The sequence below is a fragment of the Dendrobium catenatum genome, unplaced genomic scaffold (genome assembly GCF_001605985.2).
Source record: "Dendrobium catenatum unplaced genomic scaffold, ASM160598v2 fragScaff_scaffold_328, whole genome shotgun sequence".
Lineage (NCBI taxonomy): Eukaryota > Viridiplantae > Streptophyta > Magnoliopsida > Asparagales > Orchidaceae > Dendrobium > Dendrobium catenatum.
This window is the reverse complement of record NW_021318790.1, coordinates 550,467-562,536: the sequence shown is the minus strand read 5'-3', so window position 1 is coordinate 562,536 and position 12,070 is coordinate 550,467. Positions and strand designations below refer to the sequence as shown.

At 33.8% G+C, this 12,070-nt stretch overlaps 1 protein-coding gene across 1 annotated transcript; it reads right to left on the bottom strand.

The window, feature by feature from the left end:
- Positions 1-11,534, bottom strand: LOC110101707 (calcium-dependent protein kinase 24). The gene is made up of 7 exons (XM_020829709.2): positions 10,622-11,534; positions 4,693-4,836; positions 4,445-4,597; positions 4,195-4,310; positions 860-1,027; positions 530-754; positions 1-450 (listed from the first exon to the last, which is right to left on the bottom strand). The coding sequence occupies exons 1-7, from the start codon at positions 11,175-11,177 to the stop codon at positions 319-321; spliced, it is 1,494 nt and encodes a 497-aa protein (XP_020685368.1). The 5' UTR covers positions 11,178-11,534; the 3' UTR covers positions 1-318.
- Positions 11,535-12,070: the final 536 nt, after the last annotated feature.

Here is a 12,070-nt window from a genome sequence, read left to right as displayed (position 1 = left end):
TAAATAGACTAAATCAAAAGATTAATTAAAAAAACTGAGCTAAAAAGCATTTTGATGTAACATTCTGGTGAACTTGATACATTCCCTACTGCTTAGGATCTTATTTTAGCAATTAGAGAGAAGTAGTTGACGCAACCAAACTAGAAAACTTTCTGCCCCTTAAGTTATAGCCTAAGCTAACCGTGCACCCTACTGATTTTTCCATCATGATTTAAACAACAGGAGCCTCTCTTGTCAAACGCGCACTAGCTGGAAGCACAGGAAACAAAAGAACCCATATTACCTGTTTTACTCCAAAGAGATGCCCCGTATCATGTTCTATTGTTCTGCTGCAGCTCTAAGAGCATCACCCAAATTCAAACACAAACTACTCGTCATCGTCCTCCTTCCAATAGCTCCATTTCCCTTTCTCATCATTGCAACGAACTCACTGTAATCTATTTGTCCATCCTAAATCAGGATGAAGATCAACAGTAAGAATATGAACTTTTCAATTAAAATTGTGAGACTTCAAAGCATGAAAACTCACGTTGTTTTGATCTATCTCTTTGATCATTTCATCCAGGTGGCCATCATTGAGTCCAAATTCTCGGCAAGCTTCGGAGAGTTCATCAATGGTTATATATCCACTTCTATCTTTATCAAAGTAAGCAAAAGCAGATACCAGGTTCTCTTCCCTCTCCAACTTATTCAAGTGCACCGTAGCAGCAAGAAATTCACCGTAGTCTATCGTACCACTATTGTCTATATCAGCCTGTGATCAGTTCAAAATACAAAAGCTTAGAAAGTAAATAAGGTATTTTGCATGGATATTATGCTACAAAAGTAAGCGTTAAAACTCCTGATCAAATTTACTTACAGCATTCATTAGAGCCTGGATCTCATGCTCAGTCAATTCAGAGCCCACTCTTCTCAAGCCATCTTTTAGTTCATCAAATGTTATTGTACCACTATTATCTGTGTCAATCATCTTGAACAACTCTCTAAGCCCACCAATCTCTTCTTCAGACAATTGCTCTGCTATAACCTGAAAACAAATACGCAATATTCCCGATGGAATGAGGAAGTTTAGTTGTTGAAATGCAGGATGTAAGCATTAAGATAAGCACATTGACATTATGAGTTAGGAAGTTATAGTTGTCTTAATTTCTAGTTTATTTTGATGTTAAATGCCCATGATGATGGAGCTTATGAGAATGGAATGTGTAATGTAGTGTTTTGATTATCTTATTAGGTTTGATTTACTTTTGCATATTGCTTTGATTCAGCTCTTGTCAAATTCTTTTTTACCGTTGGCTTCTAATCCTCATTTTAGCACTTTGAATTTCTGCGCTGCCCATATGTGGTTGCTTGCAAGTTGCAACTATAAACGAGTTTGGTGATTTCCTACAGTAGTAGTTGAAGCGTTTTGTGCTTATGCTGTTACTGTTCTGTTCAGGAGTGGTTGACGGCGTTGAAACAAAAGGACTGAATCCTCAATCACCTTCCTTATTCAGCTGCTTGATATTTTAGGTATTGGCATTGCTATCCAGATCGGCTCCTTCCTTTACACCTACTTCACACAATAGCAGGGACAAAATCCTTGCCATCACTTAGTGTTTCACGGTCTGACGCTATTTCCTTGTTCATTTTTTTATTGTGCATTACTCTTTGATCCTTCTTCATATGACAAACTTCAATTTTCTTACTCTCGGTTTAGTTCTTGATATAAGAATTGAAGATTACTATCTTTATGGAATCTGAAATTGAAACTTCCAATTTTTCTTGTTATCTTTATCATCGAGACTTTGACAAGCTACTTGTTTTGGGCTTTTTTAAGTTATAAATATTAAGTATTAACCCTACAGCATGTAATTTATCATTTAATAGTTCAATAAAATTCATATTTTCTCTCAGATTTCTATGTTTGGTTCGATGCAAAATTTTCAACTGCGGCACAAGAGTTGAAGATGCCTTCCGAGAGATTTTTTCTTCGTACCAACAAATTCCGACCTATGGGAGACATTTTTTCTTGTAGACAATCCATCTCCATCATCAATAAGTTCAACCTAACAATTTAAGGTCAGCTTTAAGAATCCTTACTGTTAATTCAGTCCTGTTAAGTGTGTTGCCTGAACTATTTATTCCTTTCAAATCGGGTTTTAATGATTTCTCTGTCAAAGCATGTTAGGTCTGTAACTTTTCTTTCAATCCATCAATTTATTCTACAAATCTCAATGGTGAACTTTCCATTTCTTATTATGCATATTCAGATCACGTAAGCCTATATTGAAACATCTTACATATAATAGATATCACCTCAACATTCCTTCTGATATAACTATTTATTAATAATCGTTCTTGAATTTGCCATACCTCCATTTAACATTCTCCTTTTTTACTCTGGACTTTTTTTATTTATTTGACCTAAAATTAAATCGATCAGGCCTAAATGCATATTTACAAAATTTACATTTAAGTCTTCATGATACATCTCTTTACCGTATAATGCTCTTGAGGCACATCTCTAGCTTGATCATCAACATAAACTCTAATAGTTATATCCTCATTCTTCAATATAATATTTTCAAGATTGATATGGTACTTACCATCTATGGGGTTCAACTCCACGATCCACATAACACTCATGACACCACAATCCACATTATCTTGTAATTTTATCACTCATTGGCCTACTTTTAACTATGGCTTAACTATAATAAGCAAATCAAATAGCGAAATAATTGAGGTCACATCCAACTGCCTAACAAAATTCTAAAAAAAAAAAAAATTCCTCCCCAAATTCAGCGTCCTCGCAACTGCCCGGATGACGTGATTGCTAGCCCTTAAGTGCACAATATACCATATAGGTAACTCTAGATAAGAATTTCTTGTAGTTATTGCAGCCTAATGTTGGCTCTAAAAGGAGAAAAATAAACATCCATAAAAGCTTAAATGAGCTTAGTGTCAGCTTTGCAAGGAGGAAGCATCATAGCAATAAAAACCTTCATGAGATTACTTTTTTTTTTTTTGGACATTTAAGCCATTTAAGGCAAACTCACACACACAACGCATACACCAAGACTCGAACACAAGACTTCTTAGTTGGAAGCATAAGCTCTCAACTAACAAGTCATGGTGAGCTGTGTATGAGATTCATATGGACGGCATGGCAACACTAATGTGAAGAGTGAACCTAAAGTGGAGCCTAAGATAAGTGCATCAATGTGAAGGTGTTAATGACCCATAACATAAATGAATTTAGGTTTTGTTTGGCTAGATTTGTTTACTTGGAACAGAACATGAATTAGGTCAATTTGTTAATGAGATAAAAAACTCTTGTTCTTGTATAAAACACACACATACATTCATTTTTGGCTTGCTTAATAAACAAGCTGAAAAAACTCATTTGATCCATTCACAATTCAAGTCAAATGCAGAACCAAACATGAGCAATTCACAATCATTAGGATTTTTTTACACCCATAAGTTGATAATGACCACAATGAAGGGTTGGTCTACTCACGATGTCATGAGGCCACCCATGATGATGTTTAAGTTTAGGTCAGCCAAGTGGAGCCCAACCAGGCCATCAACCCAAGGCTAGTGCAAGATGGAAAGGTGCCGAATTATGTCAAGTTCTTAGCCAAACTCACTTGCCCTCAGGAGTAAACGAACAAGTGATCCTCACAACCATGAAAATCTACTTACAACCAGAAGTTGGGTACAGTTTCCTTTGGTTAAACTGAACTAAAACCACTCTCAAGTTATTTGAGGTTTGGAAAAATAATGGAATGTTCCTAGAATCTTTTATTGAAGTTGATTTAAGAAAAAATAACAGCTCAGAGAGAAGTGTAGGTAAATTTTGAGAATTCAATTTGGTATATATAATAATATAATTAACCATGAATTTAGTAGCAATGATGTACATCTGCCAAATAAGTAAACATTATAATCTTGAATCATAAGCAACAATTCTGCTCAATGCCTTAATCAATTCCTAGTATTATTAAGACCATCGATTCATAATTGAAATCAAACAAGCTAATGTCCTACACTTATCAAAAGACAACAGATTGAGAATTTAAATTTCCACATTAATCAGTTTGTGCCCCTTTGATCTAACACATGCTCATCAAGTACCTAGGTATAATATCCTGAACAGTAAAATTTTATGGAATTAAAAGGTAAAACAAAATTTAGAAAACATCTTACGCGTAAAGCCATCTTCTTAAGCTTGTTCATTGCAGAGAACTGCTTCAAGCGTGATAAGACAGCAGAATCTAACGGCCTGTCAGGTGCCACTCTGTCATCAACAATCCATGGATGACCTAGCACAGTACAATGAGCCATAATAATGTCATAGTTGAACTTGCAGCAAATTCACAATAGAATACATTAAATCAAATTCATTGGCATGATTATCATTTTCAGGAACACAAAAGAATGTTGATCAATTACTTACAAAGAACTTGGTGAGCTGTAAATCTCTTTTTTGGATCTCGATTGAGCATATTACGGATCAAGTCTTTAGCACTGTCAGAAATGCTAGGCCATGGTTCAGATTCAAAATCCAGATGCCCTTGTAAAATCTGCTTGAAGATCCCCGCTTCAGTTTCTGAGGTTATCAGAAGGCCCAGTAAAATGTAAATAAGGTGCTAATTCATTTACAAAACTACAATTAATAATCTTGAAATGAAAATACTAAGGGACCTGCCCAAAAAGGTGGAACGCCGCAGAGTAAAATATACAATATCACTCCAGCACTCCACACATCTGCTTCTAGACTATAATATTTACGTAGAACTTCAGGTGCAACATAGTAGGGGCTTCCCACTACATCAGATAGCATTTCACCTGCAAATCATTTGAAAATTTTCTCCATCAAATGACAAGAACTAAATAAGTAAATGGGAGAGCTTTTTCATTTGTAACAAAAAGGAGATCATATATAAATGTAACTGTTAAATCTCAGCCTTCCGTTGCAAAACTGATCCCACAACCAAGAATAGTGATCCGTGGGAAGCCAGCCTGGATCACATTGAATACCTTCCATAACTAGACAACTAATTTAGAAAGGAATGTATTACTCATTATTATGTATTTATTTGAGCATCTTTTATATATCTATAAATAGGGAGCATGTTGCATAATAAAATTCAAGTTTTTTCCTCTCAAACTTACTGTTTTAACAGTAACCAAAAAGAAATTCATAGATAAATCTTGTTGAGAACGTTGAGGTTCATAGCACTACTGCCTTTAAAGATAAAGAAACCCAGCAAAATAGGATAAACATTGAAAAAGCGAAAACAATATCCTAAAGTTTACAGATTCTTTAGTAATCTATACGGTTTGGACAAGAATGAGGCAGACGAACATCCAAACATATATTGTCAAATCATAATAAGTACTAAATAATGATGGAACATAATGTATGCAAACACCACCATCATAGCCGCTGCAGGGGATCACTTGAAAGCCGCACACCACCACCACCTCTAAATATTTTAGGGTATTACTCTCATCTTTATGATGATAACAAATATTTATAAAAAAAAAAAGAAGATGACTAAAATAAATGAAGAAGAAGTAAATTATGAGGCATTGAACTTCATAGGATGAGGTAGGGGAGAGACAATTTTGATATGATGATGACTTAATTAAAAACCCCCTCAATGATAACAGTGCATCTGATTTCTGAGTTGTTACCAACTATTTCAGTTTTCTTTAAAAATTAAATGTAGATGAGTACAAAGCTGAGAAACAAGGAATTAGACGTTGAACTTGAAGCTATATGATACTTTTATACAATTCCTATATTATATGTTGTTATGCTCTTATAATATTTGGATTTCAATTTTATTTCATACTTTTTTTAACTTATCACTTTACGTCTTGTGCATTTTTTTGTTTTATATATATGTCAATTTGTTATTTCATAGTTCAATAGAAAGTTAATATCATCTTTTAATATATTATTTGGATATTATATTAAAATCACTTTTAACATTTATTTTCACTTTACACAATTTTGAATTATGAGGCTTATGCCTCGCCTAATGAACAAAAAAAGTCTCAATACCCAATTGCATAATTTTAAACCTTAGTATGTCTCAATACAATCTTATAAAATTATCTCTTAAATTTGAGGAGTACTTTTCTATCACACAATAAGTTTGATGCATTCCTCCAGTTTAACCATCCAACTTAAATTCTACTAATAATATCCCCAATTATTTCACTATCACTTTGAACAATAGATCAGAGATATCTAAAACACGCACTATTAAATGACTCGATCACCGAATGTCATAATCCACTATTATACTTATCACTACTAAAATTACACTACATGTATTCAGATTTAAATTTACTCTGACAAAAACCTTTAGACTCTAAGGTTGACCTCCATAATTCAACTTTTTCATTAACTCCCTCACTAATCTTATCAACAAGAAGAATATCATCAACAAAAAGCATACATTAAAGTACATCCGCTTGCAAATGTCTAGTAAGAACATCCATGACAAAAGCAAAAAATATATAGGCTTACAGAAAGAAGATCTTTAGTTATTATCATATGAAAAATATTTGTTAATGAAAAGTCAACATAAGAAAGCCTTTTCAGATATAAAGACCATTTTTAAATAGGCAATATAACATCTTAACAAGAAATGAATAAATCTTTCCATTTTTGCCATTTCAAGCTTGATTATATGCATGAACAAATGATTATCTCATACTCTGACGTTCGTCCTTACATGAGAATCGGAGGGGCGCGGTTTTATTCTCTAACAACCAGAGAAGAAAGAGGAAAATACAAATCTAATTTTAATAAATTAGGCAAAAAAATTCCTCTGAATTCTTGAATATTTGTTGAGAGGAACTTCTTCTTCTTTTTCACATATCTTCAGAATGATTCCTCCAAAAATTTTTTGAGATCAACTTCAAATCTCCTTGTTTGTTTTCTAAAAAGAGGATTTGTGATTGTCTGGTATGTCTCTTAGTTTATACTCCATATATTAAATAATGGATTTATCTAATGTCTTCTCGTCCCATGGAGGTAGGTTAGTCTTAACCAAACCACATATAGTTGATATTCTTGACTACTTGTTCATCTTTTATTGTTCCTCGATCATATTTATGTGTGTGGTTCTAATTTTATTTCTTTTAAGCTAATTTGAAAGATCTCTATGACACTACCAAAAAAGTTGTTTGGGGCACTGCTGCTATGATATTATGGTAGCCAAGATAATTAGGGTACATTTGAGCATGTAAGTAGCTAATGAATTATAGTATGGAGGAGGCCCAATGAGGATTGGCCTCTTGGTGAAAAGCTAAATGGGTTTGGAGGCTTCAAAGAATGTTATTAAAAGTGTAGAAGCTTTGAAATGGATTTTGGAGAGGTGGATTTAGGGTAAAAAGTAAGATTAGAGTTAGTCATGTGTGGACAACAACTTGGACAGAAAAATTGTATTTCTAACTTTAGGCCTTTACTGTGACTGATGTGAGTGGTTCAAAGGCTTTGGATGGGCCAAAAGGTTTGTGGAACAACACTAAGTTATGTTTGAGCCAAGTTTGGTCGACCACTTCAAGATGACTTTAGATTAAGGTTTTGTGCAAGAAAAATTATGAAATTTTATGAAGAGATAGATGGATGATAGATCAAGATTCACACAGTAAGAAACAAAGAAAATTGCAATTAGAATAGATAAACTACCACGCACCAAAACAGTAGGTTGAAGAAGGACACCTAGTCTCCTCTTTGCATGGAAAGGCTACCAAGGTTCCAAACCTTTGGAAGAACTCCAAATTTTATTTTCAATCAATAATATTCTAATTCACCCAATAAAATAACACATAAATAGGTCCCTTAAAACCCCAATGCCAAAAAAAAAAAAAAAACTAAAAGGAGGAGATATAGGGGGCCGAATCCCCTTGCTTTGAATTGAGAGAACCCTCCTAGGGCTGCAAACGAACCGAGCCGAGCCGAGCATGTGAGTGTTCATGTTTGTGTTCATTTAATATCAGCTTGTTCAAGTTTGGTTCATGTTTGTTCGAGCTTTATTGTTTGTGTTCATGTTTGGTTCATTTAAATTAATGAGTGTTCATGTTCGGTTCATGTTCAGTTCATGTTCGTTTGTTTAATGTTTATCGAGTTTGTTCGCGAACATATTTAACGAATTTTTTCTAACTATCAAGCAAACATGTTCATGAACATATCTATGAACAAACACATTTATAATAAAAGCAATTCTCTATGTAACAAAGGCAATGATTATTTATATTTATTAATTATATAGTCAAATATTAATTATTTGTATTGAGCTTATTCACGATTTCAAAATCGAACACGAATCGAGCTTAATGTCGAGCTTGTTCACGAACTTCAAATGATGTTGTTCGCGAACATAAATGAGCTGAACACATTAGTGTTCAAGTTTGTTTATTTAAGAATCGAGTATTTAAAATATTGTTCAAATTTGTTTGTTTAGTTAATTAAACGATCACAAACGAGCTTTAATCAAACCGAACAACGAGTAGCTCGTCGAACGTTTGTTTCGCTTGCAGCCCTAAACCCTCCCATTGGCTAGCATTAATGGCATTAAGAGGATTGATTTAATTGCATTTAATTTATTATTAATAATTCTAATAATTATATTAATTGCAATTAAGCAATTCGCCTATGATTTGAAGATTTTTGCTCTTTAGTTTGAAATTTTAAACTCCATTGAATTTAAACTTTTAGATATATTTCCTCCACATATTATCAAGAAAATAAAAAAACACATAAAAATTCTTACAATAGGAAATTACACAAATTAAAATGCTCAAAATCTAAGTAAAAATATAATGTAAGGTTTTCATCATACTCCTATTAACAAGTCCATTTTTCTTCTCAATTTGGTTCCTTGCGATTGGTCTAGTAACTTCTTGTGCTAAATCACAATCTCTTGACCATTTATAAATTCTAATGATTTATTAGTTCATGCAAAAGATTCATGCTATGGAAAAAATAGACTATCGCATAAAACATTCTATAATATAATATATTTGTGGTAAAACTAGGTTCAAGGTTCATCATGAGATGTGAAATGCCATTGTTTTCTTGAAAGGATAGATGTTAATATTTGATGAATATGAATTAATTTTTTATGTTGATAATTTGACATCAGGTGATGTAAGATGAAAGCATCAAGAGATGCTGCTCACTCAAATAGAAGATAAATAAAATATAATATGTTCAAAATTGTAAAGAGAGTAACATTTGAGGATAAAAAGAATGAATCCATAGAAAAAATAGAATATTTGCACCTATTGATGGAGTAGAGAGCTTGTATCATAATGAAGATGGTCTAATAATCAACAAAAAATAGACTTACTATGGTATACATCCTCCAAACTTGAACAGCTTAGAAATTTTTATTATCTAAATATGTCATTTAGATACAAAATTCAAGACAAACTATTTAGCAAGCACTAAACCTTGAAAATTTTATCATTTTCATACCTAGTTTAATTTAATAATTTTATGTTTTATATGCTTCAAAATTATTCCTTATAATTGAAATAAGTTTATTAAGTTAAATATTTGTATTTTAGGAAGTTCCTAAATTGGCAAGTACCTCGAGCATTGGGCCACCACATTGCTTTAAGGCACTTAACTCTTTTTATAATATTAATATTTCAATGTACCTTACCAAAAACAATCAAGCTTCACAAAGAGTGTCACACCCATTCTGTCCAAGCTACTAAATCAAAGTCTTACTTTATAAGTAGTCATGTACCCCTTATAGCTGCGTTTCACATTTATAATGTTTAGGTCTATTTGCTCAGATAGGAATACTTCAAACTACAATGGCGGGTTTGTCAAACATGAAGCTCTCATGGCAGATAATCTAACATAGAAAGATATATCCTGCCCCTTAAAAGGTTGTGTGAGGAGAATGTAGAAGAAAACTTAATATCTTGTAACTCACCAGGAGAAAAAAAAAAAAAGGAAAGGCAAAAGAATATATCTTGCTCACAAAAACAATTATAAAATCCTTGTAGAGAAAAGGAATGACAACTGATTAGTAACGACAACATATTTTGGGAGCAAACATAGACTCCAGTCAAATTAGTAATCATGAGCATTACCATCTACTCAGCTGCAAGTTCAGGCAAAATTATTTCAAGAAAAAGGTAAACCAAATCCATATTCAACACAAATTATACACAGGAAAAAGAGAATGACAGCCACGAAATTTTCTATAAAATATAAAATAAAAAAGCTCTTACAATGTAGGCATGAAATGAAAATGCAGCTTACAAACTGAAATAATCTACGTGGTGACCTGCATTTATCTAAGTTCAAGGCCAAATTGGACCTTAAGAGACACGAATTCTTAATAAAAGGCTAACACATCCAGCCCAAGTTTAGCACTTTTATGCCAACGACAACTAACTTTAATGCAACTCTAGACTTCAGAGACGCTCAACCATTTCGATTGGCTAGTTAGAAAAGCAGTAAATAGACAGCTACAAAGGGTCCTACACAAACAAATGGTCAAACCCGAATCCTCAAAACCAACACAGAAAACTCACAGCATCACAAGCACAAATTAAAAAGCACTCATAAACAAAAAGCCCATCAACGAACCTGGCTTATAGAATACAGAGAGGCCAAAATCCGTTGCCTTAAGCGTTGCATCCTCGTCTGCATTCGAGAACAAAAAATTTTCTGGCTTGAGGTCCCGATGCATCACGCCCAACGAATGACAAGCCTCAACGACCGCAACGATTGTCTTGATGAGCTGCGCAGCCTTCCGCTCGCTGTAATGACCCTTTTGTATAATCCTATCGAACAACTCGCCGCCGGCGCATAACTCCATGACCAAATGCACAAAGAGCAAGTCCTCATACGTCCCCTTGATCCTCACCACATTAGGATGCTCCGATAGATGGTGCATGATCTGGATCTCACGCCAAACATCCTCATAGTCCTCTCTGCAGAGCAGCTTCCGCTTGGGAATCGACTTGCAGGCGTACTCCTTGCCATTGGACTTATCCACGCAAAGGTAAGTAGTACCGAATTGGCCCTGACCAAGCTTCCGACCAATCTTGTAGTGGTCTCGAAGATTCGAGGTCTTGTAAGGGAGAACCGAAGAAGGTTTTGACGAAGATGCAGGAGGTTGGCAAGGAGAAGATTGCTTCATTTGAAGAGAAATATAGGGGTTTAGCTGATTGGAGAATGGTAAACCTTTTTGGCCGGATTAGGTAGTGAAATAGGATTTAGTGTTCGGGGATCTAGGGTTCCAGACCGCATCAGCGAATGGGATAGGTAGTTGTCATTTATAGGAACGAGATCTTGAGAGCAAAGAGAGCTTTAAGAATAGGAATTCATCGCAATATGGTTGAGAAATTGGGAGGAAGGAGAGGAACAGCGAGAAGAAGCAAGAAGAGAGGAGTCAAGACGGAGATGGAGATGGAGACGGAAAATTGCAGAGAAGCGGTCTTGGTCCTCCATTTGGATAGTCCTTATTAGTGTTTGTAAAAAGCTGAAGAAGGTGCAGTGATATTTCTCCTCTTTAGTTTTCTTTATCTAACGTGTGAAAAATGTACATTGCAACTTTGCTTCGCCGAATCCGCCGTCGCGAGGCAAAATTTTGAAAAAGAGCACTATTCGTGTTTTAATTAGCTGTAGAAGCATAATATAAAAATAATTTAAAAAAAGGACAAATTAGGCAAATTGATTGATGCATTCAATAGAATATTAAATTAATAATTAGAGATTGATAATGACAAAGTGTAGAATGATATATGAAAATTTTGAGAAAAAAAGAGAGAGAGAGAGATGGAGAGTAATTTAAAATAATATATAAATATTAAATTAATAATTAAACAAATTGAATTTAAAATACATAATTGAGCAATAAAGGAGCTATCATGGAGAATCATTTCAAATATTTAAGAAGTTGCTTATTGAACAAACTTAGCTCATTTAACCTCCAAATTTATAAAAATTATTCAATTACTAACTTAAACAAATAACAAATATGAACTGAGTATTTATCAAACAGAATTTGAGCTATTCAATAAGTGCATTGGT